The 16,674-nt window shown below is 41.5% G+C and overlaps 1 protein-coding gene across 3 annotated transcripts in view; it reads left to right on the top strand.

Annotated features, from left to right (window-relative positions):
- The window catches only part of tenm2a (teneurin transmembrane protein 2a), a 254,018-nt gene that overhangs the window by 182,153 nt on the left and 55,191 nt on the right, over window positions 1-16,674 (top strand). For 2 of the 3 annotated variants that reach the window (XM_075481020.1, XM_075481021.1), the window contains 2 exons: window positions 7,972-8,178; window positions 15,687-15,918. In XM_075481020.1, coding sequence (XP_075337135.1) covers window positions 7,972-8,178; window positions 15,687-15,918 — 439 coding nt within the window. The remainder of the gene's footprint in view (window positions 1-7,971; window positions 8,179-15,686; window positions 15,919-16,674) is intronic. The other variant, XM_075481022.1, reaches the window with a different exon arrangement.

The following is a 16,674-nucleotide window of genomic DNA, read 5'->3' as shown; positions in this document are numbered from 1 at the left end:
CAATTACAAAGTACGAGAAACACTTGTGTTTAATGTCGACAGATGCTTTTTTAGTCATAGCTATAGTCACACTATTTTGTCATAATTGGTCAGCATTTTAAAGCTTGAGCATTTATTTCCTTTGAAATGTTCACAGTTCTTGTTATTCCATTATTTTTTTTGTATCTTATTATGTATGTATGATATACAAAACTCCACATGTTATTAGTTTGCTGCTCATTTTTATTTCACCGTGCTCTCCAGCTATCAGATTGATTCATTAGTCTGCATTGGGCTGCTTATTTAACAAAGCTGCAGCAGAAACCTGATGTGTACAGGTTTTGCGAGTTACTCTCACACACACACACACAATCATACAAAGACCTTTCTAAACAGATATTTCCCCCTCTGCAGATCTACTCCTTTCAGCCATTATAGAGCTGTTCAGAGGTAATGGAAGGTTGAGAGGATAGGTACATATCCCTCTGCACCTTGAGTTGAGTTCAGATTTGTGTGTTATCACACGCACTGAATGTGTGTGTACATGTGTGCCAGTGTGTTTGTGGGTGCTATTAGCCAAGTGTGCTTTTTTTCGTGCGTCCCTCCGTGGGTTTTTTATTTATGTGGGAGGAGGAGGCTATTTATTTTGATTGTTTTCAATGAGGGTCCAACGCGTAGAATCCATAACAATGCCATCAATCCACAGCGGCAGCAACAACATAGATGTAATTTATATGGTAATGCAGCCTCCATGGTTGCCCCAAGTCACACCGTGGACATCTCTGACAGTGGACAGCACGAGTGTGCCGTAGCATCCCAATGCTATAACTAGATTGCAAACACACACACACACGCACGCACACACACATACGTGCACACCTAAGCATTAGGAAGGCATCTTTCAATTAGCAGATGCAGATGGATCTTGGACTGCATTCTTGCATCTAGGTGTAAAGGTTGAGTGTATTGCTTTGTGTCAGGTTAGGCGTGTCCTCATCTCTACGCTTCTCCAAAGCAAAAACAGCCTCTTCAGTGGGCACAGGAGTGAGAAAGGACATCCACATTCTAACCTTTATGTTGGAATTACTGAGAAATGTTCCCCTGGAATTCATTCCAGCCCCTTGTAACGCATTATTTCTCTTGATAAATGTCAAGGAGGAGTTGCAACACCACATAGCTGCATCGTCACCCCGTCCGAATCAGTTGAATAGGCCTAATATACGGCAACATTGTGACAAAGTTCAGATGGTTTCGATGATATGGTGATATTTGGCTGAGATTCGAGTGTTTCCATTTGCTAAATTCAGTAAATTCAGAGTATATGTTGGGGTAATTCACCGGGGCATTGGTGTTTTTTCAACAAAAAAAAGATTTCATGTATGTCTGTGAGTTTCTTCAGGTTCATTTTCCACCCTATTGTGTGAAATGAGGCTAACCTTTTATGGGAAAATGGTAGTCATTATGAGCATTGACTTTGACCTACACCTATTTTAGAATGGATCAACACTACATCTTATTTTCTTGAACCTCTTCCATCCATTCTATGTCTTCTGTGTCTTTTTATCTATAAAATCTGCCCATGTACATGGACTGTATGTGTTCATAGCTCATTCAAAGTTTTCAGATTTAGATTTATTAAATTTATCATCTAATTGGTATTTATAGCCTCGTTATTGCTGTGCACTTCTCTTCATTTCAAGGCAAAAGAATATTGTTTAGAGGTCACTAATTATCTTAGTTTATTACTTCTAAATGACTTCTAAACCTGTCATTTGAGGTGGACTTTGATTTGTGACTGAAAGATGGTTTAAGGTAAATATCTAAAGAGATTTTGCACCATTAATATTTTCATCACTCCACTCTGTATGTGCTTTAATTTTCCCTTTTCCAATTAATCATGTTTAACACCACTTTTTCTATGCACATCTTGTTGAACTGTCTTCATGTTTGCCAGCTTGAGAAGTCATCTTAAGTCAAATGACTGCTCATTTATGGGGGTTTTAATCAGATTTAGACATAAATTATACAAATATTTTCAGGTTCCACATTGTGGAACAAAAAATGAAATTTAAAACATTAATTTTTTACTTTAAACGACATTAGAGTCACCATTAGAGTTGTAACTGATTCGGGAAGAAAAACCTGTTTGGGATCTCACCATTTCACTTCAAAATTAGTGCACATATGCAGTCTAAAAATGTTGGGACATACACTATGACGTGCTACTGACTCTCTTCCCATTACCAGTAGATTTGTGTGCCTCTGTTTTCTGTTTTGTGAAACATGTTTACTGTCACAAGTGCACCAGACAACAGGGTTAGGAAACCGGAGAGAGAAGGCCGGTGAACATGTCTTTTGCTCTCGTCTTTTTAAACTCAACACTGACTGAATATTCTTGAAGAGCTGCTTAAACAAAAGCAGATGGAGTTTATAGCTGAGACAACAAGAGTCACAGAAGTTAAGGACGGAAGCGACAAGCTTCCAACATGTTGCAATCTTGGCATGATTCTCAGTTGTTTCTCTTTCGTAAGGCTATACAATTAATCCTACTTTATTTACAATTAGAAATCTTCATTTAAATGATTACAAGAGCAAATTTATCAGGACAAAATGTATTTTTGTAGTGTTTTGTATTTCATCCGGATGCTATTGTCTCATATTGCATTGCACTGATTTTCTTTACAGCAGTGGGCCTTCAGTTCACTCATCCTCAGGCATACTTGGTTCAGCTTGTAGTTTTAAGCTCAACCAATGCATGATGTTTTCCTAAATCAATAAGTAATAAAATAATCAACTAGACCAAAAATAATGGCAATGTTTACATCCACAACAGAGACAACCTACCATTCCCACTGGTGGATTTTCTTTTATGTTTGATTTTCTTTTGTCCATTAAGGTAACTGTCATTTCTGTAACTGTTGCAACTTAGAGTAGATGAGAATTAGTTTGAAATCTAGCGTAAGGAGCTGGCTAAAACTGATTTTTGATGGCTTAAATGTATTGATGGCCATGCATACTTCACCAAGTTAATATTATTACTTCAATTGCTCAAATGTTTTAATTTGTGACAATTTGTAAGATGACAAAACTGATAACAACTAGATAAGATGTTAAAATATAAAAGTAATGAGATGGTGCATTGATAAAAGCTTTTACAGTGCACCAGAATATAAAGCGTTTGAATGCATTGGACAGACAAACAGAACTTAACAGGAATTTTAGGGATAATTCACTTTACTAGATGTCTCAATTTTCAAAAAAAAAAAAAAAGGGGGAAAAAAGCAATAACTTTTCAGGGAAAAAAGTAAGTACTTCAAATGATGTGCCTCGGTTTCAATTCTCAAAGAATTTTCAAAAAACCTGGAAGCAGAGTAGTGTGATGTCAGTGTGGATAGCACCTTTCTCTCTACTGAAAGGAAGGCATATTGAGCCTCAGCTTAAGGCTGTTTGTGTGTATGGAGGATCTGTGTGTATGGGAAAAGGGACCCATAGTTGTGCAGCAATGAATTGATGCAGGGAAGATGAAAGAGAGGAACTAGGCACAAGCTGAGGAGAGCTCAAGGCCAGAGAAGAACCCAGACACACTGTTACACATCAAAGAAAAAACAGTGATACAATCATCTCTTTAGGCTATAGAAGCCCAATTTTATTAATTAAAATACATCTGTTGAATCATCAACTCATCTCTCCCTTCCCGTTCTCTACTCATTCTATCACTCATTTTCTGCAACTGAGCTGATTACAGGAGGGAAAAAAATACGAGGAAGGCTGTGAGAGAGCGCATTTGCGGCACAACGCAAATGAGCTCAGAACATTCTTGGATGAGCGGCAGCATCCATTTGTTGCTCGCACATCTCGGCAACAACAGGTGTGCAAGATGCGCAGTTAAACTAAATATGAAGTATTGAAAATCAGTGGAAAAAAAGGAAAAGGGAGACGAAGCCTTGAGCAAAAGGGAGGGAGGGGGAAACAGGAAGAGAGATGAGATGGCGGAGACAGACTGCACTGTATAGATAAATAGAGAAAAGGGCTCATTGTGTCAGCAGCTGTCTAAATAGCCCTCAGATCACTGTCAGGCACTATCACACATACACACACTTACACATAAATGTGTGTATAGTTAGATAACACACACTGACAGACAGCTCCCCCTCAGTCCAACATCTGTGATGACAGCAGCCACGGTAATGAGTCTCTCCGTGTGCCAGCAAGGGTGTGTCGCCTCTCTTTCCTCCCTCTTCACTCCTCATTCAATCATTCCGCATCGTCTTTATCTTGTTGTCCCCTCTCTTTTTCATTTTTTTGTTGTCATCTCGGTAGAAGCAGCGCAGTCCGCATGAGTTGCAACTAAATGAAAGCAACAACGAGTAACCTTGTGTGGTAGGCCTGATTTCTTTTTCCAGAACTACTATCCAGGTGTGTTGTTTTTCATGTAGAGGTGTGGAAGAAGAGCAGGACGAAAGAAGGTAGAGATGAAGAGATGATGAATGGCTCTCGTTAGAGGGGTAATTTGTCTCTCCTTGTCTGACTGGGCTCCAGCTGTCGCTCCATCCCTCGCTCCACTCCACTCTCCTCTCCTCGGCCTAGAGCACCTCACCTCTGCCAGATGGGTGGACGGATGGGCAGATTGAGGCGGGAGCGAGGGAAGGAGGGACTGAGAAGCGAGGAGGAAAGCCATTGAGCAGTCAACAAGCAGACGTATTTCTTCTCAGCGAGGATTGGCTTCAAGGAGAAACGATGTATAATACAAACTCACAGTGAGAGGATTCAGTAGAGGCGCACAAAAGCAAAAACAACAGGCAAAGCTTATACACTTGTTTGCCACATAGAAAGAAGCATGTCAAAGCCTAGTTCTTGCACAAAAAAATTAATGATACTTTGTAGTCAAATCAACAAGGGAATCTCATGCTTTCAATAGTGCTACAGGCTATGGATGCCTACATTTCCCCCCATGATACACTTCTTTTTCGCACTAATCAACACTTGCAAGAGAACGACAGATTCAAAGTGTGAGAGACGCACACAGAGAGGAGGACTCTGAGCTGTATACAGATGGCCAGGGAGGCGGCTGAAGGATGGCAACGAAGAAATTGTCAAGAGAACCACGTGAGCTCTATGCCAAGTCTTTGTTCTAATAACACAAAGCAATTTCCACTGACCTTTCTAGAAATGTAGCGGGCAGAAATGACTGCGTTAAGGATGCCCCACAGCATAATTGCTAAGGAGATTAAAGTTCCCCTAATTGCTTTTGGCCAACTCGTGCAATTTTTCCTTTTTTGTAATTAAAGTAATTTAAAATATTAATAACTACACTGGCATACACATAACCTTATGTGTACGGGCACACGCTCACAATGTTGTGATAAAACCGCACAACTGCAGTAAAACAGTCTTAAACACACACATTTTTCATTGCCACTGTCACCAATAGCCTCATTACAGGTCATGTGAAATATGCAAATAGCTTGATCCATTCCCAGCATCATTCGAGGAGTGATTGATCCTTTTTTTTTCTTTTTTACATTTTTTGCATTTTTGTCCATAGCTTATTCCCTCCTTTTTCTCTTCACTCTTTCAGGCGTATTATACCCTTCTCTATTGCTATCATCTCTATTTCTTTATTGGCAATAAGTCTTTCAGCTCATGGTTTCTGGGCTGTCCTCTTTTTTGTATTTCCCTTTCCATTCATTTTCCCCCTCTATTTCTCTCTCACATATTCTCCATTCCCCTAGTTACCCCTCTGACCTTAATGTCTCTTCCGCCTCTCAATCCGTCTCCTACTGTCCCTTCCGTTCTGTCCCCTTTTCCTCCCTGTCAGCCACAGTGTTTGCTTTGCCACTGTTTATCCATTTTTCTCTGTTTGCTCTGATGAGATTGACCGTATACACACACCGAGGCACAAACGCACATACCTAAACAGAAGACAAGCCTGGCGTCTCTCTGGGGTGCAGTTAGCGTGGGGCCGTGGATCGATCCTAGCTCTGGTTTCCTTGATGCAAAGCTCTAAGGTGGAGCAGGCTGGACAGAAGGACAGAGGCATCAGTCTGCTTCTTTTTCTATCAAATCCATCTCCACAAGGCAGTGAGGATCCCTGGAGTCAAGCATGTGTTCTTCATGATTTATGTGTTTCACTTCGATGCGGTATAAATGGGCAAGTTAGAGAACAGCTGCGCGCAACTGCTTTGTGTTTTAAATAAGGCCTCCATTGATTTCCCCCTCCCTGGCCCATGTGCTGTCTCTCTGGTGCGAGCAGTATTGCACAGTCACCTAAAGACGACCCCCATCTATTACCGGGTTTGCAGAATTTGACTTCTGTCAATAGTCGGCGATGGCATGGTGAATACTGTCACATTAAAATCACACCACTTTTGTAATGTGAAGAAGTGTCAGCGAAAGAAAAAAAAAGATGGAGGTGGGGAGGGATCAACAAATATTTGTCTTTCTTCAAGGTCTTCCTGCATGTATGCTGTTTCCTCTATTCTTGACAGTTTTATTTTCTATGGTAAGAACAAAAAACCGAGACTGAAAAGATGTGCATCTGGGCAAGTTTGGAAGTTTTCACCAGCGAATGCAAATGATAGCATGGAGGGGCGTTTGTAAAACTTTATAATAAGGCATCGCTTTGTACAATAAAAAGGTTAATTTTTAAATCTGTACAAAAAGAAAATATTGCAGGTGCCTTACGGCTATCATTTTGAATGTAGAATCAGGAGACAATAAGTGTTAAAACGTATTTGATCGACTGTCTAATTAGTTGTTATAATAACCTGAGTCCTTTGGTGGATTGACTGGACTCAGTGGCCTCATTCTTATCGTTTTGTTGATTGATTGAGCTGCAAATATGGCAGTCATAATTATTCTATATTTTGAGCCGTCTCTAAATAGAATTTATTAGATTTGTCTTTGTCCTTGATTCCAAACCTTCGGAGAGTAGTGCGAATTCTCTCCATCCCTCTCTTCTCTCTCTGGTGTACGGGACAGCCTGATTGTGTCCACGCATCCCATGGCTCCTACTATTTAAAGACTTGGCTGTTAACTTTCTTTTGTCTTATCCATGTAGAGGACGATCGAACAATGGATGTAGGTCCTCGCGAAAATCCTCTCCCACCATTTGTGTTACGGTGGGACCACATGACATTTGAAAGAAGAAGCAGCCGATTCTTTTACTTACAAAAGAACGGTTAAATTCAGAAGCGATACCATGCATTTTCGCTCAGATTGTGGTTAGGAGTATCGATGGGTACTTTTAGAATTTTGTATTTATTTCAATTGTGGCCATTGTGTGCTTTTTGTCTTTTATATATTTTATGTTAGTTTAAAAGTATTCTGCTTTGTTAAATTCATAAAAAGAGAAAGATTTTATGATACGCATGTCTATGTATCACTTAATTGAAAATATACTTCAGTAAAATTATGAGAACTCCAGCAATGTGTGCAAGGAAAGATTCAAAATCTTTTTGTTATTTGTAATTGCATTTGGATTTCCTCAGCAACCTTTTGTGTGCGTAAGGCTGCTTTATATTAATTTTGTAAAGGGGTATTTTAAAAAAGCAAGGTCACTTACCGGTTTTATTGAAAAACTTTGTTGAGTACAACCTGCATGCAGAAAGGTTTGCTCAAGAATCACAATGAAAATGTCTGTGCACAGTGACTTATGTACTAATTCCTACTCAGAACACTTGGGTTTTGAAGGAAATTGTGTATTTGACAAAAAAAAGTTCAAATGGAAATCATCCATCTTCAGTCACTCTTACTGAGATTATCATAGTCAAATTTAGACAGATACCAACGTTTCTGGCAGAAAATCTCATTTTCTATAATTTGGGTAAACTGACCCTAAAAGGGATTCTGGCTTTTACTCATCTAAGATATCCACCTATTTCATTAACCCCGCCTCTTTGAACAGGCCCCTGTATCACTGTCAGTCATCTGTTTTGTCTAACATCCCCTCTGTCTTTCTCTCTCCTTTCTGTTTGTCCCTCCATCTTCCAGGTCGCCCACTCCCTCCAATCTCCTCATCCACCCTGCTCCCTCCGTCCCTTCCATCCTCCTCGTCAGCCCCCCATCACCCTTCCCCCGGTCCGTCTCCATCCATCAGGGAATGTCAGGTGCCCCTGCTGGAGAAAAACTCCACCCACTCTCACCTGGAGCCCCACCCAGAGGACTCATACTTGCTCCGAGCCCAGCCCTCCTCCACCGGTAAGACGGCATTCCATTCAACCATCCCTTTAAGCGTTCATGTATTTTGTGTTCGCACTGATATCTCATCCATCTCCTGGGTCACTGCATTACCTCGTCATGTGTCCATTTCCTGATCTGATTTAGTCTTTGTTCAGTAAAATGCCAAGTGATTCTTCACTTTAATTTAAAGTCACATCATGTTCTGGTCTAACCATTCCGTTTAAGCTTTTCCGCATACCTCTGAAGTCAGCATTTGTTTTCAGGGCTGGAAATCAAACCAAAAAGATTGTTTTCTGTTATTCTTTAAGAAATAGAAAGAGATGAGAAACTGTACAGATCGGTCCACAATGGTGAGGTTTAATTCAGGTCATGGTGAGTGGTATGATCTTACTAAGAGGAAATAAGCTGCTTACTTATGACAATAACCACTTATTAGTAAGTTTAAAATGTTCTTACAAGATGCTTTTTATTGATTACATTATATATCAACGGATAACCCTGAAGGCTGTCTGGCATTTAATATATTTAAAATAGCTCTGCTATAATTGTTGAATTTGTAATAAGAAAAATCCCATGCTTTAGAATACAGATGATCCTGAACTAATGAAAGACTGCAGTCTCTGCTTATAAACTTCAATTCCTTTGTGGCTCACATGACAATTTTGAGCAGACAATAGTTGATTTGTTAATGGATTACATTTTAAATGTCACCCGCCCACCTTTCTAAGCTATTACCAAAAAACAATGATGCAAGTGAACGCAACATCTACATTCGGCGGAGCGTGGATCAGTTGCCAGTGAGTTGGTGTGCTTGTACTTATTTTTCCGTATGACATTAATAATCCACCAGAAAGTGAAAGGTACTGGGATGATGAATTTTAAGTGCCAGCAAAAAAGGATCACTGTTGTGAAGACAAACTAGTTACTTTCCCCGGTTCTAAGCTTTTTCTTTCATCAGGCTCTCTCTTGCTGGCTGTTACGGGCCCAATGTGCTTGTATCAGCACCTCACAACTATTTTTCTCTCCCACACACATGAACACACACGCAGACATCTGCAGTGATGAGTTTGTTCATTAGTATATGCATTTGTCCTCAACAACTGTGGGCCAACTCTCGGCCCTCGTGTCCCTCTGCATGTGCCTTTCCCGCTCGTCCCCCGTTTCTCCATTCCTCTGTGCATCTGCACTTGTAATCAGCAGATATATTTAGCAGAGGCCTGATGGGAGGCAGAGGGGTGGGCAGAGAAGTCCTAATGTGATTTTTGGTGGAATACAATCTATTGTTAATGGCGTTAGGCTCTCCTTTGATCCAGTATAAATCTTCATTAGGGAAGGCCCGGGTCCCAGGTTCAAGAGCAACGTGATTAGGAGGCTTTTAAAATGACGTTACATCAGCTTTCTAATTGGTTTACTGTTTGCTGGGGCAACATCAATCATTAGCCCAGTAACCGCACAGCAAATAAATTCACTCTGCCACTGACACCCTAATGGCAGACACTGGCAAAGAGGGAGAGTGAGGCTTGCAGGCACACTCTCTCTTCCTCTCATTCTTGTTCACGTACACCCACACTTTATGTTCTGGGGCTCTTTTCAGTCTCTGCCGAGTATGTACGCACAGACAGCGAGCAAGAGACGAAGATAGGGAAGAAAAAAAATTACAGCGAGGCAGAAAAAAGAAGGCACAAAGAGGCAAATGGGAGCAGAGATAGAGAAAGTCAAACTTTGACTTTTGAAGCTCGTTAATGAGACATCTTGTATGTAAAAGAGAGCAACCAAAGCACACCAGCAAAAATAGATGGAAAGAGCGACCGAGAGGGAGATAGAGAACAAGATGCATGGAAGTCAAAGAGACGGGGGTGGGGGGGGGTTGGGAAGGTAAACTGATGAGAGCTTAGAGGGTGAAAGAGAGATATTTGGATGAAGAGAGAACAACATTGAGATGAAATTGCAAATTACCATGTTTCCCAGCCAGGACTGCTGATCTAATAGGTGCAGAGAGAGTCCTTGGCTTTGGGCATCCATTAAAATCGACCTAAATGAGTTTAGAGTGGCAGTCTGGCACTGCATAAACATACACTGGCATTTCAGAAGGCACAGAAACGGCTGTGAGCAAAATAACACACCTAGAACCAACAACTGCTTATGCGTGTGCCGTGAAAGCGCATGCCTGTCTCAATGTGTGTGTTCGGCGTGGTCCTGTAGAGAGTGGATGCTGGGCAGGAAATGAGCCTTACCAAGCCAGGCAGAAACTGACCACAGCGAGTTAATCCTCAGGAAGCTGCATGCTGTTTGTGTATTTGTGTTTGTGTATGTTCCTCTAAAGTAGTCCACCATTACCTAAGCTAACAGGTGGACAGACATGACTTGCGTTCCTAGTGAAGCATGACAGGTGAATGGGAACGGAACGTTGTTGCCGAGGATTGGCAGGGAATTGGTCCCTGAATGTTTATATGGGAATACTGTCTGGCTCGGAGCACCTGTCTGGGAACGCTCCCTCAGAACGCTGGGGGGAGCTGAGACGGCCAAACAGAGCGTAGCAGATCGCTCCTGGAAAGAGCTAGCGTTAGCGCTGTCTCTGGCCATTCATTATACATGGGGAACACTAAGCCATTTTTAGCCCGAGCCTCTTTTAAAGTGGCTAGCTATCTGCTGCCAGGGAAGCCACCTCAAGTCACTGCTGAAGCAATGAATGTTTAATGGCTTTGTTGAAACAAATCTGCAGAAACAAAGGCAAAACAAAAACGCATTCTCTCCTTCTCCAGTAATGTTTACTTCCTAAGTAAACTTCACTTGTGCGTGTGCGAGTATGGATATGCATGTGCGTGCGGGTGAAGTGCACACATGCGTCTCTGCTTGTTGAGAGTGTTTGTTTTTGGCTGAATTTGATGACTCTTCTCTCGCGGATTATTGCCTCCTAATTAGATAGAGATGACTAGCCAAGGCAGAGGCGTTGTGTGTGTGTGTGTGTGTGTGTGTGTGTGCGCACGTGTAAATGTATGTCTTTGACTTTATCGGTCTTATATTTTTCCCTGTGTATTATTGTGTGCTCATTTGTGTATAATAAACCCATGTGAGAATCAGGGCCCTTTCTCCGCATGAGTGTGTTTCTGCAGTTTCACCTTAAGCTCTCCTTTCGTGCTCATCCTCTGAGCTCTGAAAAGAATGACAAATGAGGGGTGTGTGACATTCTAAGACAGAGGACATATGAAGCGGCAGCACAGGGGAATATACCACCTCGAAACACTGGGTGCATAGCAATTAACACGGGGAGAAGGTGCATGAAAAACAATGAAGGCTGCCGTGGTTTTGACAAAAGAAAGATGGAGGCAGAGAAAGTGTGGAGCATGAAATAAAGAGATGGAGGGACAGGGGAGTCAAAAGGATGGAGGGAGGAGGAGAGAGTAGTGGGAGCTGAGCCCTGCAATGATCCCTTTTTAACTGCTGAATGAGCATTTTTGTGAAGCACACACACACACACATGCTCACACACACACACATCCTGCCCTGTGACTTTTCTCTGTTAACCACAGAAAATGTCAATAAACAGTTTGCTCATCCAGGGCTGCAAAACAAACTGCCTTGGTTGGCTCCTGCTGCCAGCTGGCCACACACTCACACACAGACACGAACTGTGAGATTAATACGGTGTGGCAAGCCCCTGCTTCACTTCACACTGGTGCATGTGAGAGAGTGTGTGTGTGTGTGTGTGCGTACGTGTGTGTGTGTGTGGCATTTTTTTTTTCTATGTACAGGGGAGGCAGGTTAGCAGACAGGCTAATGCTCTTCCGCCGATTGAGTCTTCGTTGAATTGGCCAGCATAATGGACTTCCAGGGATTAGCCCGCGCCAAACCCACCAGCTTACAGCTATAGTCCCCCTTCTCCAGTCGCAGGGGACCTTGGACAGAATAAAGTGGGTCAAGCTTCAGCAGCAGTCAGAAGGGCTGTGCGTTTCTCCACAAAAGGTGGCTGTGACAACAAAAGAGAGCTGCTGAGAAAATCTTTTCATGATCAGTGTTTACTCACACTGGCGAGTGACGGAGAGAAAAGAAAGGAGGAGATAAACTGGAATAAAATGTGATCTGCTTGGCTGCTCACTAATTGCTCTATTTCCTTGTTGCACGTTTTGTCTTTTATCAAACTGGTTTCCTGGTAAAAACGGTTGTTCCTATTAGCCTACCTCCAGGCTGAACTGTAGCACTCAATCAATTCATCTGACTAAGTCACCTTTCTTGATTTATTGGACCAATTACCTTGTACTGTTACTGTGCTCTGCATTTGTTCCAAAGGTTAGTCTTATTTGCTTTTCTGTAGTCAAAACAAGCTGTAGTTTTATGCAGTGGTTGTCGCCTACTGTATGAAAAACGGCCTCGTGCTTGGACTCTGCGGCAGACCCGCTTCTCAATATGTTTGTGTTTCCTCTGGCAAGCTCTCGTACTGTTGCAGAAAAAAGGAAAGCAATTTGTCTCTGATCATGAATATTTTGCAGCATGTCGGCAGATTTGTTTTTTTTTTTAACACCAGATATTTATAAAATTCTATTTATCTATGATAATACGACAGTGGTGAGTTATTTATCCGCTGTATCATGCAAATATTGATTTAGCGGAAAATAAAGGAAGAATTTAATTCTGCTGTGTAACAATACAGTGCATGACTGCTCTGGCAGTAAAGAGAAGAAAAGCATAGAATTACAGACAATACTTTGTCAGACTTGACGTTTTTCTATCGTTATCTGGTGTAATAAAATTTGCTGCTTGATGATAGACAATAGGAGTTTTTTTTCCTTTTCTTTTTGACTCAGTAAGTAAAATATCTATTTAAAGAACGTGATGGATCATGTCTATCTTGGCTCAACAACTTAATGGCCGGATAGTTCAACATGCACAAACACAGATGGAAAAGAACAAAGATAACGGAAGAGCCACTACTAAAAAAAAAAAACGTGCATTCCTCCTCCATACAAGCTACAATATATATTATTCATCTCAATTTGAATTTTGAAAAAGTATGTTCAATATTTATCTTAGAAAAGGGAACAAAGACAAAAGCATCCATTGTTGCGCGCAGATTTAAGCATGTGAGACAGTGGGTAAGTGTGTGTGCATTGGGGTGTCTGCTGTTATTTTTTGCATCGCTGGGACTGAGTCCACGCCTGCATGCGAGTGTGCAAGCCTTTTTATATGGCTTTTTGTTGAGTGCATTGTTACTAACTAAATGTATTTATGGAGATAGGATGTAGTCGGAGCTGCTGTTTCTCACATTTATAGAGACATTGCAGGGAGGAGAAGTCAAGTCAGATTTATTTATAAAAAGCTTCTAACAAATAAGGTTTACCTCAAAGTGCTTGTCATCATCGCAAGGGACACAAACAAAATGCAAATAAAAGCGAGATGAAAGAAAGGGTAATAATCCTTGTGATAAAATTACATTTCAGTGGAAGGAGGAGTAGTAGGAGGGCACAACAAAATCTTAAACTTCTTACATATGTCGGTTTACACTCTGCATGTATGATGCAAGAGTCGTGCTTTTCCTGTAGGTGTGTAACTGCATGTATCTTTGCATAATGCGAGTGTATGCGTGCATGTATCCCTCTTTCCCAAGAGGATCTTTGCATGTTCAAACAGATGTTTTGTGCCTCTCCTGTACAGCTGAGATCTGGCCTCTATCTTTCTCTCGTCTTCCTCTCTTTTTCCCCTACTCTCCCCTTTCACAAGCATCTGTTCTTCATGGCCACGTTGGTGACACCTGCGTCCCAGTGGTATAACAGAGGAATCAGGTCATATTGCAAACAGGGACCATTACAGCTGCAGTTGCAAGGGAGCTTACTGCCCCCTACCTGCTCTCAGAGCCCATCCAGGAGAAAAGGCAAAGAGTTAGTTAGCTCATGTGGAGACAGTGTTATAAATGCAATTTATTTCTGGAATTATTTGCATGATGTGGTTGGAAAGTTAATTTACCTTTATGTTTGTGTGCATGTGTAAAGTTGCTATCATTTATGCCTCTCGGGAAGCTCATGATATCAAAGCAGAGAAAGCATTGAGGAGGGTGCAACACATCCACACATCTCTCTTCCTCTCACACATTTTTTTCTTATCTTGTCTAATTCAAGCAAAGATGACAAATGATGAGGAGGGCAAGTGTGATCACGCAGTTTGACAAAGCAGTTGCTTTGTTGTTTTTGCCCCTCGTGTATGTCTGCAGATGTGCACTTACACGGACCTTTGATTGGTACAAGAAAGGCAATGTGCAAACAAACAATCATTTCGACGGACTTTGTGCTTAGAAGTGTAAAATAATGCTGGAAGTGCAATGTGTGGCATTGCTGAAAGAAAAAGCAGAGCCGGAACTCAAGAGCCAGAATTCAAAACCAAATGTAACATCGATGACTCTGTGTGTTCTGCACTAATGTAACATTTCTATTCAGAGCGTAGCAGTCCAAAGACATGAACACTTTGTCATGACACTTGGAAATATTTTTCCTTCCCCAAGGCAGAGCCAAGACAGAATGTGTTTTCAGCATCATTTGTTTGTCGGTCTGTTTGCTGTTAGCGACACCGTGCAAATGCTAAGAAGTACATTTTTTTTAAACTTGGTGAAAAAATGAGCATGTAACAAAAAAAAAAAAAAACACATAGAAATTTGATGAAGATCTGAATCATTTTAGAATCCAAGACAAGATTAGGCATTTGCATTTGTGGATGATGTTTTTTCATTCATTGCGCAGTTCTCTTCATTTCTTTTTTACCATCTGTACTTTAAGAACTTGCACACGGCAGTGCTCAAGAATGATCCAGTTTGGTCAGTCTCTCCAATGTGGTTCATTGATTTTTCTAAGCATATCCCGCAAACACACACTCACACATGATGAAGATGGACTCTAATCCCCCCACCGGTTCACAGACTGAGGGAGAGGGAGAAAGAGAAAGGTGATGTGTGAATGGGTGTTCTTGTCTGAGTCATGCCAGTTTGTTTTTCAGCTCTCTCACTCAACAGTCCATTAGCTCATTGTTAGAGGGGCTGCTATTGGATTCTAGCTGACATGTTCCCTCAAGTCTGAGAGCAACAGATGAGGGCGCACGCTGTGCTGAGTGCTCCAATATTGCTCACACACATACACTCACACCTTCACTTTGATGTGACAAAGAAAACTGGATACAAAGGCTGATAGATAGGGACACAAGTGGAAGAAGTGGCAAACAAGGAAGATGGACAAAATATGGAAAATGTGACACAAAATGGGAAAGTATTTTTTATGCGTATTTAGTTGGAATTTCCATCTGAAATAAGTTATTGATCATTTGGAAAATATGACACCCAGTTTCAAATTATTGATTGCAGAACATACTGGAATTTTAATTGTATTATTTGCTGGCTGAAGAGCATCACTTTTGACCTAAAGAGAAAGAAACACATTTCTGTTCTACTTTTAGATTTGTCACATTTCTGTAATTAAATCCTGAACTCCTATGAGAATTGTTTGAACTAAAAAGTGTATCTTTGTGCTTGTTTTTTTTTCTTCCCCAAGGGGCTGCCAACCACCACAATCAGTCCACATTACGGCCTCCACTGCCCCCTCCACACAACCACCAGACCTTGTCCCACCAGTCGGCAAACAGCTTGAACCGAAACACGCTGAGAGGGGGGCGTAACCCCATTCACGCCCCGGCTCCAGGCACTGGAGATGGGCCGACGACCCCGGAGTCAGTCCAGTTACAAGACAGCTGGGTGCTCAACAGCAATGTCCCACTGGAGACCAGGTCAGAAGAACTTTTTAATCTCTATTTCTATTTTTACAGTTGGTAAGGTTAAATGTTGCTGATATTTGAAGCCACGTACAGTAAAATAATTACAGCGTACACAAACACATTGTGTTTCACCATTTTCTTGTGCAGGCCAGCCATATTGAATTTTGAGGTGAGGGGAGGTCCCCCCAACTTTCCAAGTTGAAAATCCAACTGTGGGTGGATTTCTAGTTGAATTTTATCAAATTCTAAACATCTTAGTTCAAAGGATTGCACCATTAACAGCAACACTATCACACTAGCCATAAAACCACAGCCCTTTTACAGACAGCCGTTCCACTTCCTATTCGCCCCATTATAAAAAATTTGGCTGCAGTTCAGTTGATTTTCTCTGGGGGCGCTGGCGAGCGAGTGCAGAATGACCATTTTCCATAGGGCTGGCGCTAATAACTCAAAAAATGTCCCCGCTAGCGGCTGAAACCTGAAAATAATACTGTGATTTCTGACAGACGGATGTGGATTTATATCGAAAGTACAATAACCTGGGAGTTATAGCTTTCTGTTTTCTTACAGGTCTGGCATTTGCGAGTCAGTATCTGCTAGCATCTAGCTAATGGAATCTGAAGAACGCACGGCTGATTACGACCGGCTGCTTTACGGCACTCGTCCACTGTGCCAGAGTGCTAACCTGGTGCCGCTAACAACAACCAAAGCTAAACCAGAGGCTAGTCAGAGAGTATGTAAAAGGGCTGTGCTGAAATCTGTAACTAT

This window comes from Odontesthes bonariensis, chromosome 13 (genome assembly GCF_027942865.1).
Source record: "Odontesthes bonariensis isolate fOdoBon6 chromosome 13, fOdoBon6.hap1, whole genome shotgun sequence".
NCBI classification, from domain to species: domain Eukaryota; kingdom Metazoa; phylum Chordata; class Actinopteri; order Atheriniformes; family Atherinopsidae; genus Odontesthes; species Odontesthes bonariensis.
Note: the sequence above shows the minus strand (reverse complement) of the source record. Positions and strands in the feature narration are given on the sequence as shown.